At 41.0% G+C, this 14,911-nt stretch overlaps 1 protein-coding gene across 1 annotated transcript in view; it reads right to left on the reverse strand.

Moving 5' to 3' along the window:
* Positions 1-324: 324 nt before the first annotated feature.
* Positions 325-14,911, reverse strand: part of traf4a (tnf receptor-associated factor 4a) — a 63,448-nt gene continuing 48,861 nt past the window's right edge. The window contains exons 3-7 of the mRNA XM_060943704.1: positions 10,678-10,782; positions 10,113-10,274; positions 7,260-7,421; positions 6,154-6,309; positions 325-2,652 (exon numbers count right to left, since the gene is read on the reverse strand). Of these exons, the coding sequence (XP_060799687.1) occupies positions 2,020-2,652; positions 6,154-6,309; positions 7,260-7,421; positions 10,113-10,274; positions 10,678-10,782 (1,218 nt within the window). The 3' untranslated portion in view covers positions 325-2,019. The remainder of the gene's footprint in view (positions 2,653-6,153; positions 6,310-7,259; positions 7,422-10,112; positions 10,275-10,677; positions 10,783-14,911) is intronic.

The raw sequence follows: 14,911 nt of genomic DNA on the forward strand, positions 1-14,911 counted from the left end.
GTAGTTTTTTTTTAAAAGTAAGCTCATTATGAATAGGATGGAACACAAATATTGAATACAAGTAATTTCTTGAAGCAAAGTTATCGTGCTGCCCTCTGCAGCAGGTATGCAGTCTGTGTTTACTGTGTAGCCGAAACCAAGTAGGAAGTGATGGATGTGAAGAGTAAATATTTGTGATACGACAGGCATACAAATAGTGGGCCATCAAAGTGCCACGTGACAGAAACTTGTATAGTACCAACCGCAGCAGTGTTTTTTTCTGTAAATTTTCCCAAGGGCAGAGATCACAGAGTAACACACAAAGCAACCCAAGCAAACAGTTGCTACAGTCATTGTTTTAATTCAAGGGGAAAATGACAAGCAATCATTAACATATAAAAACCATTTGCACCAGTGTGCATATCGAGCCTATGCAATGGCTTAAAATAAATACCATTTAAGAACTTATAGTACAGACAGAATACACAACAATTTAAAAACAAAAAACAAACAAAACCTCAATGCAGACCAAAAGCAACAGAGCAAATTTCAGAGAGAGACAAACTAAAAATGGGTCAAAAAATGTCCAATAACGGCTCTTTGTGTGTGTGTGTGTGTTTTTTAAATCACTCCAAGTGTTGTATAAAATGTTTTGAAATACATTGTAAAATACAGAATCTTGCAAAAACTTTTCCCCACATGTTCTTAATGTTATTTTTGACAACATTAGCTGGTATAACAGTGTGGTATAATCAGGACTTTTCATGAAGAGTAGGAACATGAGAAAGCGATGTGCATCTGTATATCTTTTGTTAGTATTCACATATTATGGACCAAGCCCTTCTGGTCTGCAGTCTGAGAACTGGCTGCCATATTGCACAAAGCTCATTTTCCTCAGACATTTGGAGGTGCACTTTTTCAAGTCAGCAAACTGCAATGGCAAAATGGAGCGCCCATCCATTTGAGGCACCAACATACATTTGGAGTCTCTTGTACTCTCTCTCAGCTGCCAGTGACCAGCAGAGTAAGACAAAGAGACGGGTAGAAAGTCTAGAGGTCTCATCTCCAGATTTAGAACACGTTAGCAACCATTTTTTGTCACATTTCATTCACACAAAAGAATTCTGTTTTCACGTGATAGTCAACTTTTTGCAAAAAACACTCAGAGGTTTCATAAATGCAGGTTACACTACATAGTATGTGGTATGCAATGTGAAGTACTCACTGCTAGCTTCTGCTTTTTGTACACTGCTTTTTAGTGTCTTCCAACACATAGACCTGTAGCATGTAAACATGTTCTCCCATGATTGCATTCTCCTTAGACTTAAGAAGGCAGAGTGCTCATCAAAATGCCAGAACATTCTTATAACAGTAAAATTCACCTTTACACTCTGGCACGATGTGCTAAACTAAAAGCGGAGTCTGGAAAGACCTCAAATGAACAGCGGTGACCAAGTGAGGCATGTTCACATCACAGCTGCTGTTAGTTAATTTCAAACTAAGTAAACGAGAAAACTGTGTGCCACTGACCCTGCTGCTGAGTTTCTGTTGAAGGACCATCACTGGGAAAGAGTGTGTAAACAAAAGGCAAGCTTGAGTGTGTACACTGAATTCCTCGCCCAGACCCCACGTTTTGTCACCTGCTGTGTATTTAGAACAGTGGTGCCTTGTTTCCCCACATAGCATTCAAAACATTCTCAAAGTGCAAAGGCTACATAGAACCTTTTACACCACACTATAAGGTGTTTTAAAATCACTTTTTTTTTTAAAACAGAACTTTAACTGAAAATGTCTAGGCACTGTTTAAAGTCCAGAGGCTTGTGTTGCAAGGAAAAGCACCGAAAACCAAACCTATAAAAACAAATAACATGCTGGTTTTGTGGAGCAAAACATTAACTTTCCTCTGCTTCACCATGGGCTAGCCAACAGGTTAGACAGAGGAACTCAATCATTTTTGTGGAGTTCCTGAAGGCAGACATCAGGTGGAGGGACAATGGGTCTTCACATGAAGTCAATATGTTGGTCCAAGATTTCAAGCTTTCAAGCCATGATCTTTTGTGGGATCTCAATGGAGGCCTTGAGGAAGATGGCATTGTCACGGATGTAGTTCCTCTTGCGGATCTCCTCGTGCGAGACGAACTTGGGGTAGCCAAAGCCTAATGCACTTTCGTCCAGTGAACTGCGGCTGCTGCTGGGTTTCTGGAAGTTCTTCCAGTTTGGATCTGGGTTGAAAGTCTCAGTGATGTGCTGTGGTTTGGAGAGTGATGGATCACTCTGGTCCAGAATGGAGAAAGTGACCTTGTAGGAAAAGGGCCACTCAAGAAGGTTGTCATATTCACCAGGCAGTACACGGATATAGACAGAGAGATGTGACCCTTCACCACTACCGTTGCCATTGAGGAAAGCAGATGCCTGCAGCTTGTAACCATAGCGATGTGTGTAGAAGGGTGGACTGAAGAACTCGTGGTTGCTGTGCATTTTGGCCTCCTGCAACTTGCGTGAGTAGTCACTTAACTTCCAGATGAGTACACCATCATGGCTCACTGACAACTCCTCTAGATCACGCCGAAGCTCTGCGATCTCTTGTCGTTGACGGCCTACCAGGTTGCACATCATGGTTAGGTGGGACTTGGTGGTTTCCTCCAGATGTCGGCCAATCACCAGCTTTGGGCACTGCAATTGAGAGAGCAGTCATCATTGGACACTGGTAAAAGAATAGTAAAAAGCATTACACAGCAACTTTTTAAGTCATGTTCAGTGCCAATGAGTTAAGAGCAAGAGTTACTTTAATACGTAGGAAGGGAAAAGGTATTCACACTCCAGTCACAGAACTACTTAATTCGGTTTTCTGGTGCACAATTCAGTTTATGCAAATATCCTATATGTAGTCAAAAATGTAGTGCAAAGAGTGCATTTAATATCCAAATAAAAAGCCACAGGTGCACTGGAAAGGGGAGAAAATCAAGCCAGCAAAAACGAGAAAAAAAAAATTGGTTCATCCCACTGCTGTCAGACCAAAGACTCCAAGGCCAGGCACTTATGTGGGTTGGTTGGAGTTTAAAATCCTTTATTTTGAGGACTGAACACATGTTTATTTAAAATAATAATAATAATAATAAAATTTAAAAAATAAAATAAATTAAAAAGGGGGGTGGGTCACCTGATACACAATGCCTTCAGCGAACTTACTCAAGGTGTCAAAACCAAGTTCACATGTCCAGGGTTAGTCAAGTTTTCTTGCATAGAAACATCCAAGGTTTTTCAGTGTCTAAACCACTCATGCATTGAAACTCCGTGACTTGCCTTTACATTTGCCCCTTGCTGTCAAATGTAATACAATACATAAGGAAGAGACAATTTAAAAAATGCGGGGGGGGGGGGGGGGGGGGGGGATACATGAATGAGAAGAGGCAAGTACTGAAATCTAATAGGAGTCTCGTATATTGCCAATATACTGCTGCATGGATAGTCCTAGTTATAAAATCACATTGATCACTGCAAATTTAGTAGAATGACAATATGGCTTCCACCCTATTATTCAATAGGTTGTATCATAGCTGTAGAACAGTATTTGGTCTAGCACATATTTTGCACTGCATTTCTATAAAAGGAGCGGACTTCACTGTGTGCACAAATGAATGAATGGTACGAAACTGAGGTTATGAAATCAATGTGTGCATGGGATTTAGACCATTTTATTATGCTTTTAATTCACTATTACAGGTTATCAAATTAACGAAATAATACCAGTGTTTTTACTGATTGAATGTTTATGCTCTTTATTCTATGGTAAAGAAAACATGCCCACGATCTAAAGGATAATCTGACCAAGCACTCATCTGCTATGCTTACGGCTCATGTTAGATGTTTAAATTTTTAAAATTATATTTTAATGCATAAATGAGGGATTTAAAGGGACAAGTATTAATTAACATAGTGTATTTATGCATTTAATAGTGGCCTCAAATGGTACTCCATAGTTTTAAGTACCTAAAACATGAATTTCAGTCTGATGTACTGTATTGTGGTTACTTCACCAACACTGGTCTGCACTCTGATGTGTGTACTTTTGGTATTAAATCCTCTCTCCATGTGCTTAACTGAACTCTGAATACGGTATTACTTTTAAACACAGCTGGTCATTCACTGATGCGTTTAGTTTTCATGTTTCTTCCACCTTCTAGAATTATAGACACATGGCTATGGATGATTTCAAATCTCATCTCATCTCATCTCATTATCTCTAGCCGCTTTATCCTTCTACAGGGTCGCAGGCAAGCTGGAGCCTATCCCAGCTGACTACGGGCGAAAGGCGGGGTACACCCTGGACAAGTCGCCAGGTCATCACAGGGCATGATTTCAAATGTTTTACCTAATGTAACTCTGTACCACCACTTATTAAAGGCAAACACAACTGTTTGCCTTTAATAGGCTTTTTGGGATTTAATAAATTAAAATGTAAATTTAGGATTCAGGCAGGATGGCATGGTAGTACTGCAGATAGCATTAAACAGTACAAGTCAAGGTAGAATCTGGGAATGAACAGAATTTAAATGTGACAAGCTTCAGAACTAAGGATTTCACCATTGTGAGTCACCTATATAAATCTTTGCACACTGTGTATAATTATCTTGTGCATTTTCCTTTAATGCTGGGAAGATAATGTTGAGTCACTTTAGTTTCAATGCTATGTGTTCAGCCTTCTCAGTGCATACTAGAACAAGAGTGCTCTGAGAGCACAATACCCCCTGTTACAATATATTGCAAATGAAATTGCAATGGGCGGCACGGTGGTGTAGTGGTTAGCGCTGTCGCCTTACAGCGAGAAGGTCCTGGGTTCGAGCCCCGGGGCCGGTGAGGGCCTTTCTGTGCGGTTGTCTGTGTCTATGTGTCAGCCCTGTGATGACCTGGCGACTTGTCCAGGGTGTACCCCGCCTTTCGCCCATAGTCAGCTGGGATAGGCTCCAGCTTGCCTGCGACCCTGTAGAAGGATAAAGCGGCTAAAGATAATGAGATGAGATGAGATGAAATTGCAATATGCATATTACTGTCCTATAACAAAGCCTTTTGCCAAGTTTCATGAAATTCCTGCAAAAATTTCAGAAGGTGAGAACCCTTTGTGAGACGGACAGACTTCGCCACAACATAATCCCTCTTTACAGTGGTGTTTGAAAGTTTGTGAACCCTTTAGAATTTTCTGTATTTCTGCATAAATATGACCTAAAACAGCCAATGTCAGAGAGGCCTTCAGTTGCTTAGAAGTTACCCTGGGGCCCTCTGTGACCTCGCCGACTATTACACGCCTTGCTCTTGAAGTGATCTTTGTTGGTCGACCACTCCTGGGGAGGGTAACAATGGTCTTGAATTTCCTCTATTTGTACACAGTCTGTCTGACTGTGGATTGGTGGAGTCCAAACTCTTTAGAGATGGTTTTGTAACCTTTTCCAGCCTGATGAGCATCAACGCTTTTTCTGAGGTCTTCAGAAATCTCCCTTGTTCGTGCCATGATACACTTCCACAAACATGTGTTGTGAAGATCAAACTTTGATAGATCCCTGTTCTTTAAATAAAACAGGGTGCCTACTCACACCTGATTGTCATCCCATTGATTGAAAACACCTGACTCTAATTTCACCTTCAAATGTACTGCTAATCCTAGAGGTCCACATACTTTTGCCACTCACAGATATGTAATATTGGATCATTTTCCTCAATAAATAAATGACCAAGTATAATATTTTTGTCTCATTTGTTTAACTGGGTTCTCTTGATCTACTTTTAGGACTTGTGTGAAAATCTAATGATGTTTTAGGTCATATTTATGGAGAAATATAGAAAATTCTAAAGGGTTCACAAACTTTCAAGCACCACTGTAGGCCTTTTGGCCAGCGGGGGATAAAAAGTGAGCTGTGATGTAAATGTAAAGCCCGAGTTCTTTCAGACCCTTGTGGCTCTTTTTTTTTCTTCTAAACAAAACTTGCATTACATTGAGTTTAAAAGTAGACATAAATATCCTGTCAGTTAAAGACCTCGGAGACAGCTATAATTTTGGTTCTACTGGTTTTTAATCATGCAAACAGAAATCCCAAAATGTTAACTGTAGTGTCCCAAGTGGACTAAAACTTAACTGTAGTGGAGTGGACTAAAAAGTTAATTAAGGTAAGTGAAACTCACTCGATGCTTGCATCCAGCTTCTTTAAATGGACAGAGCACTAATGCACTGCCACAGCTTTCCTTCACATGGGTTGCGAGATCTTCACGGGCAATGTTGGGGGCACCACATTGGTTTGGGCACTGAACTGGGAAACGTGGGCAGTGGTATTGATGATTCTATGAAAAACAAAAGCACAAAACAAGTGAGGTTTCATTAAATGTTTATTAGTCATTTATATTCTGGAGTGTGACTTGCTAAACATGATATTATTTACAAGTTCATCCGCATAGAGCAAATATAGAGGACAAGACTGGTTCCATGGATTTGAATAGAGAGTATTAAACGGAAAACTGATCTCATTATTTATGTAAGGAATGTCAGGTGTTGAAAAAATTACTGAATGGCACAAAACACCAACACTGGAAACTCCTTCCATAAACGTTAAACAAAACTCCCCTTTCAAAATTACACATTTTAATGACATTTTAACCTTTAAAATATGTGGAAGGTCCATTATACAAGTCTCTGTGAATTAGATCTTACTACAGAAGTGATCATTAGAACGAGCGCATTGATATAAACCTGTGATTTGCCTTGCAGATGGAACTACTGTCAGAGCTGCTGTTATAGAAAATTAAATCAACAGCTTCTGACCAATATGAATTAAAAAAAAAAAAAAAAAAACCACACAACCAACACAGCTGTGGGATAATATAGATGAATGCACCAGAAAGTTATTGCTTGGATTTGTGTGAGGATAATGTGTGAGAACAGAGGATTGTGTGTGAGATGCAGGTGTTGGGTATAGAGACTGGGCCAGCTCAAGCTGTGACTCACTGGCACCAAACTCTGCTCTACCATGAATGCCCCTGTTCATATAGTCACAAATCTCCTGCCATCCCACTCTTTAGAGCCTTCGTTCCTATTCATACACCACTGAGAGACCACTGTTCCATTAACTAACACACAAACATATAAACACCACTTACACCACCCCACCATCTTAAACACCTGAGAAACATCTTGTATGAGAGTATGCTCACTGAAGGCAACTACTCACAGAAGTGAAAATAAGATTAGAGAGGTGACTGTTTGGAGTGGTTCATGGTTGCATCACAAAACTGACCTGGATGGTGTCGTAGACAAACTCTTTACCACAGTACTTGCATGGCTGTGTGCGTTTGGGACACTCAGCCATGGTGTGCTGGGCCAGGAGTCTCCTCATCATCCTCGCTCCACACTTGTTCTCGCAGTACACACTCTCCTGGGGACAAATGCCCTGGTGATTCTGAGGGGGGGAGCATGAGAAAGGGTCAAAAAGGGACCAAGAAGAAGGAAACAAATGAACAAAACCCCCCACACACTTCTTCACAGATGCTTCATCTGGTTTTCATTGAAGCTTTGAACTATAAACCCAACGAAAGAAAGTCAAATTTCACAATAAACTGCATGTTATTCAAAGCTTTTCTAAACTTGCCCTCCAGCTTCTTTACAGTGAAGCATTTCTTAATAATAAAAACACCTGAATATAGGGGTGTAACCATGCATCATGATGCACAAATGTAATTTTCACCACAGAAATTCATGATTCACATGAGCCCCACCAAAAAAAAAAAAAAAAAAAAAAAAAAATCAGCATTCTATTAATTATAGATCTAATAGAGCAGCTGAGAGGATCATTGGTGTCTCTCTCCCTTCTCTAATGGATATTTATAACTCCCGCCTCACCCGCAAAGCCATCAGGATTGCAGGTGACCCCACCCACCCATCTCACAACCTCTTCAGTCTGCTGCCATCGGGGAGGAGACTGCGGAGTCTCCGTGCCAAAACCAGCAGGCTCAAGAACAGTTTCTTTCACCAGGCGGTCAGGAGGCTCAACTCCCTCCCTGTTCTGCCCCTCCTCCCCCCTGCCGCAGATTCTGCTCGCACCCCCCCCTGCCCCCCCTTCAGCATCTGACATGTCACCCTCACAGTCCCCCCCAACACACACTGAACTCAGGGACTGCACATTTCACTTTACCTCGCTCATTTGCACTATTCTGCACTACCTCACCTTAACAGCCATTAGTTTATTGTTTATACTGCTTATTTCATGTTTACCTGCTATACCTCAAGTGCCCTTGACTGTTTATTTGCACCAATGTACGTGTGTGTGTGTGTGTGTGTGTGTTTAGTCTATGTCTAGTTCTTATCTAGAGTGTTTTTACTGTTTATACTCTGTTTTTTTCAATTATTCTATTTTTATTTATTGCATTGCCTGTTTGCACCGTGGGTCAGAGAGGACTGAAATTTCATCTGTGCTGTATGTCAAGCATGTATAGCATATTTGACAATAAAGTTGACTTGACTAATGCTGTTTAAACCCATAGATTTTGATTTAGTCTTATACAGAGAAAATGCATATTGTTTAGCCTTTTTATGAAATTAAGTCTTTTCAGTCATTTAACAAAAAAAAATCTCTCGCTCACACACACACACACACACACACACAAATCATGAAGCCATCTTCACACTCCCATTTGTGAATTCTCACCTACCAGCTACCTTGCTCCTATCATATGGGAAGGGTAAGGGCTAGCACGTGCTTCCTCGGAGATACAGGAAATGCCTACGATTGTCTAGTACTACTTAGGTGAACACTTCTTATTGGTCTCACTGAGGGTTGTTCTCCTCTGCAGGTCATGCAGATGTATTTGAGAAGACCGAATACTTTAGTAGTTAAGGTAAGTACTTATAATTTAAGGTCAATAGCAATTCCAATTGACCAATCTCTCCACGTGCTTGACAACTCTATCATCAAGAAGGTGAACGACTTCAAATACCTTGGCAGTTGGATGAACACTGCTTATGACATCAACTCCAGAAAGGCCAAAGTCTGGGGCATCCTAAATTCTCTAATCAAGGTGTGGGCTGCCCCACTGTCTAGAGACACAAAGGTCAGAGTGTTCAAGGCCTCAGTCGAATCCATTCTTCTCTACGGATCCGAGTCTTGGTCTCTAACGAGAGCACAAGAGCAATCCTTGGATGGCACGTACACCCGCATGCTCCGCAGAGTGTTCAACGTCAGCTGGCAGGACCATTGGACAAACGACCGCCTGTACAGTTCCCTACCATGCCTCTCGACCATAATCGCCAAACGCCGTCTGGCATTGTGTAGCCACGTGTTTCGTCACCATCAACCTGCTGCACAAGTTCTCTTGTGGGATCCTGAGGCGAAGCGCAAAGTCGGTCGACCACGTACCACCCTGAAAACGGTCCTCGAGCGAGAGACAGGGTTGAAGGAAGAACAACTCAGAGCAGCTATGCTCGACCGGCGGGTCTGGGATAGGATATCTTACCAAGTCACCGGCCTGCCGGATGACAGATGATGATGATGATAGCAATTCCAAACAGAGTTATTTTAGTTTGGTCATTGAGATGATAAAATATCAATTTAAAAGTGTATTTCAGCAAACTGCTCATGTGCTCTAGAAATAAATTACTTTCTCCTGTGATGTCTTAACACAAGAAATCATGTACAGTCATATTCCTCATTCTCTTTGCTTGTAGGTAGCAACAAATTCCATGCTCTGTTTCTCATTATAGTCGAAAATATGAAAAGATTACTGAAAAATCAAGCTTTACCACAGTGATGCGTTTTGGTGTGGACCTTTGTAAAACTATTTTATAACAAACTGAACCACCTGGCTGGGGACAGAGAGCTCTGGTGTTTGGCGGACATGTCGACTTAAGTTTTTCATGAGCACCAGAATGCAGGTGGAGTATGAAATCAGTCAAATTGGCCTAAAACAGAACAATTCTGATTGGCCCACACTAAACAAGCTCCAGTAGATGTGAAGGCACCCTGAGGAAAAGGCCCAAGTGATGAGGAAGCCAAATTGCCCGTCTTCATCGAAAAGGCAAGTGCTACCCACTGCACATTTTCCAAAGTCGCGAGAGCAATAACAATCACTTTCTGTTCATTGTTCTTGGGGTGTACCTCAAAGGCCTCGCCGGTGAACTCGCTGCCACAGAACTCACACTTGACCTTGCGTTTGGGGCAGTCATGCTGCAGGTGCTCTGGCAGGTCACGACGTGTCAGCTTGACGCTGCAGCGGTTAGGGCATGGGATCACATTGAATGCACAGGTAGAGAAATGACTCTGTGGTAGAAAACAAAAGCATAGGCAAGTTCAACACATTACATTGGCTCTGTTTCAGTCTCAAAACACTGGTGCTCATAGTTAGTCACGTGGCATGCTGTTCTTGCAACTGCAACTGATGAGGAGAGGTTGCGGTAGAAACAGGAGCAGAAACAGAATATTCAAGTATATATTCATATTATATTCAAGTAATATTCAGTATTCATTCAAGAATACATTAATGGATGAACTATTACAATCTTGTCATAACTGTATTAGGTTTTTATAACTATAAAGTGAACTAAATCAAAACAGTTCTCGGTAGTGGACAAAAATTCAAAGTCATAGATCAAGTCCCAGGAAAAAAGAAGTAAAGAAGAAAAAAAAACAAGAGGAATATACAAGAGTGATGGGATGAACTGACCTGCAGCTGCTTCATTTGGCCGGTCCAGCGGCAGCCTTCCTCACTGTGGATGCAGCGGATAGCTAGAGCCAGGATCTGCTGCTCTAGCTCGGGGTCAGGGTAGATCTGCAGAACAAAGGAGAGTAAACGAGACAAACAGATTTGAGCTCTGCACATGGACACTACTACTGACATGTCTGAGAACAACATGTAAAGTGAATTAGATAGGAAAAAGCATGTGTTTGCATGTACAGGCTATTGCTGGATTTCAGTCACATGACTTTTCTTAGCGGAAAGTTTTACCGGTAGTGAAATAGCTGGTGGGCTAAACGGCTGCCGTAGTGCAAACAACTAGTGATAACAGAGTATGCTTGTAATCTAGAAGCTACTGCTGGCTTTAGATATATTCAGGAGATTGCTATGTGCAATGGAATCGACCCCTACAGCCTGGGAAAGAAGGATTTGTTATACAATCTTGAAAACTTCCCTTCAGCCGAGTTCCCCAACATCTCGAACTATCTGGTGTTGCAGACGTCCTTCTACACCGCAAAACAGATGAAAGCATGGAAAAGTATGGAGGCTTACAACTTTTTTGTATGTGGCTGGGTAAAGGACCTCGGTATCAAGTCGCTGCCCAATGAATCCAGTATTTGTTTTTGCCCGTGCAAGTGTTTTTTTTTTTTAAAGCTTTTTGTTCGTGACTTTACAACGAAGCGCTGCAAGTTGAAGTGTAAACAAACAGTTTGCTTGATTCTCACTTGTGTTGGCTCTTATCTCTCAGCTAAATCATTCACAAAGATCACCAGAAACCCCTTTAAAGACCTGGATCTGAGTTAAACGAGACGGAGAAGTGATCACGGCGCATTGTAACTGTACGGCTGGGGAAGAATTTTGTCATGACCTTCATGCATATGGACTTTGTGAGGAGTAAACAAAGAAACAGCTGGGGACTTTAGCACTTCGGGACTAAAAAAAAGTACCATAAAATAATGACACATAGCAAGAAAAGTACTTGGAAAACACTAAGGACTGAGCCGAGAGGGATATAACCTTTCACCAAGTGATCACTGCAAACTCGAGCATGCTTCGACTCGGCTCTCTTCGATTTCAGTGAGAGGTTCAAAAGCCACCTTTCTCCACGTCTTTGTGAAATCCTGTGTTCATTCACCCTTTTTATTACTTCACGGGGAACCCTGAAGAAACTTTTATCAGCTTCACGGTTTGATCGATTCGAACAACCTAAAACAACGCAAGTGTAAGGCATTTTTCATGCAAGCAATGCACCTTCTCCATACAAACACTTTGTCAATTAAGCTTTGGTAGACCACCAGCTAAAGTTCTGAATAACTAATGAGGCAGATGTGACGTCACGTCAAACCCAGCAATAGTAGAAACCAAAGGATTAGAGATTGGAGGGGAGAGTAATCAACTACTTGTCTAACAGCTGCCTTGTTGTCTGGTGAGAGGATTTTTTTTAACAATTGTTTGATAGTCAGTGCCAGAATTATTGGCACCTTTTGTAAAAATCTCATCTCATTCATCTCATTATCTCTAGCCGCTTTATCCTTCTACAGGGTCGCAGGCAAGCTGGAGCCTATCCCAGCTGACTACGGGCGAGAGGCGGGGTACACCCTGGACAAGTCGCCAGGTCATCACAGGGCTGACACATAGACACAGACAACCATTCACACTCACATTCACACCTACGGTCAATTTAGAGTCACCAGTTAACCTAACCTGCATGTCTTTGGACTGTGGGGGAAACCGGAGCACCCGGAGGAAACCCACGCGGACACGGGGAGAACATGCAAACTCCGCACAGAAAGGCCCTCGCCGGCCCCGGGGCTCGAACCCAGGACCTTCTTGCTGTGAGGCGACAGCGCTAACCACTACACCACCGTGCCGCCCACCTTTTGTAAAAATGTGCAATTTATATCTATATAATAAACATGCACATGGTTAGTTTGAGAACATATAGGGACAATGTATTGTTTTATACACTCAATTCAAAGTAACCAGAATTACTATATTAGTGAGAAACAGCACTGTGTTTCACTGCACAACGTATTCAATAAGGTTCAAATCTCCAAATTTGTGACCTTGTATGCACATTGGGTCACCTCTGGATTTAAATTTTGAGAGATATTAACTTAGCCTTTCGAGGGCGACTCACAGTAGTGTAAGAACGCCATGTTTTAGCTACAGGCTGAATAATGCTACTACTTTTTTTTTAAATAAAACACTATAAACAAACAGTTACATAATGTGGCATTATAACAGTACTATTATGCATTTTGTAAGGAATAAAGCACAATGGAGTGCTGCGATGCATTTCTGCCCAGAAGTTAATTATTTTTCTATAACGGCACATCCTAAAGTGTTTTATTCTTCTTTACCACATCAATTTACTCATACTAATACTTAAAAAAAAAAAAAAAACACACATCAAACGCCATTTATAGTCATCACTTACTATACTTGTTTACTTGTTTATAGCAGCTATAAACAGTCATTCCTTCTTAAAATTAGTAAGGAAAAAAACTGACATCTGACTGTCCCGGTGCAATTTATTACTGTAAAAATGATAACATATTAGAACAAGTGCATTAATAGAAAACTGGAAGCTGGAGCTCCTGTCAAAGCCATGCTGTTACAGAAAACAAATCAACATTTCTGACCAATAAGAACTGAGAATGAAGAACAGTGCTGTGCTATAAATTGTTATACTCGCTACATAATGTGCCCTTCTGAATAAGCTACACCCATCAGTAAACTAAGACACAGTCCACTGAAGGTCACAAAAAGGAAGACCTGTGTTGGTGATTTCTGGAACACTGCATTGTAGAAGGCTATTTTACAATGTTTGGATGATTACAAAAAGGCCTATTAACCTTGTGTTTGGTTTGATTATTTATTATGGCAGAGTTGCATCTAAATAATATTCCCTTTTAAAGCACTATTATAACTGCCATAGATTATTATAACTGCCACTATGCTGAAAGCAGTGTGTTGAGTCCACATATCCCTAAGAGGCACATTAGACTGGTGTTGGTTGATCTCAAGCCAGCTTAATTATACAAGGCTGCAGAGGCCTTACTTGTGACCGAAACCTCCATTAGACAAGACACATTCATATTTTTACATACATACACATACAGTACATACGATTCCTAAACTGAACATTGTGTTTGAGTGTATTGTCAAGCCTGGGGTCATGACTGCATGTGCACAGCTTGGTATGTCTGCTGTGCTCACTGCATTCTCTTCTTGTCCATTTAACCATGAAGAAGAATGAGGAAATGCTCCATCCAATCAGCTCAAACCCCCAGCAAGCAGCCTTTCAGATTAAAATCAAAACTAAAGATTGGTATTCTCAGAGATGCGGTTTCTCCAAAACGTTTTCATCTTGTTACAGCAGAAAAACAGAAATTTGGGTCCTAGCCAGCCAATGTCATATTTCTAGCCAACAGCGAGGGAAGTGGGGTTTCTGTTTAGGAGGATGACTTTTCCAAACTGACCCTACCCCTGACCTTAAGTCCCCACTGCCCATCAAGGAGCTTGGAGATCTCCTTGCAGAAACACTCTGCCTACTGAACACACCAGCACAGGGACACGAGAAGGTGACTAAACCACTGGCCTTCTTCAAAGTTACTGAAGGATATAAATGCTGCGTTCATGATACCTTTTAGGTAGGTCTAATTTGCAAGTTGTAATGTCATTACCCCACCTTGGAATGCTCAAAGTAGGAAAAAAAAAAATAATAGATGCCTCCACAAAAGCGTGCCTTTTTTTTCCACCACTGCATGTAAAATTACATAAAAAGATACTTTAACAATACAGTTACAGTTCTGAGTGACAACTGGTGTTCTACAAAAGTGAACTTCAAACATTCATGCAACATTTTGGACTAAAATTGCAGTACAGCAACAACAGCAGACAATAATGTGTAGCTTAGCGACAAGCTAGCATTGGTTATATAGTAGTGATAACTCAAATGTTGAGTTGAGTTATAGTTGATTGTTAAATGTTGATTATTACCTTCCCGAATCAGAGATTAGTATGGTCAGGTAATACAACCCCGATTCCAAAAAAGTTGGGACAAAGTACAATTTGTAAATAAAAACGGAATGCAATAATTTAAAAATCTCAAAAACTGATATTGTATTCACAATAGAACATAGACAACATATCAAATGTCGAAAGTGAGACATTTTGAAATTTCATGCCAAATATTGGCTTATTTGAAATTTCATGA

This window comes from Neoarius graeffei, chromosome 17, assembly GCF_027579695.1.
Source record: "Neoarius graeffei isolate fNeoGra1 chromosome 17, fNeoGra1.pri, whole genome shotgun sequence".
NCBI classification, from domain to species: domain Eukaryota; kingdom Metazoa; phylum Chordata; class Actinopteri; order Siluriformes; family Ariidae; genus Neoarius; species Neoarius graeffei.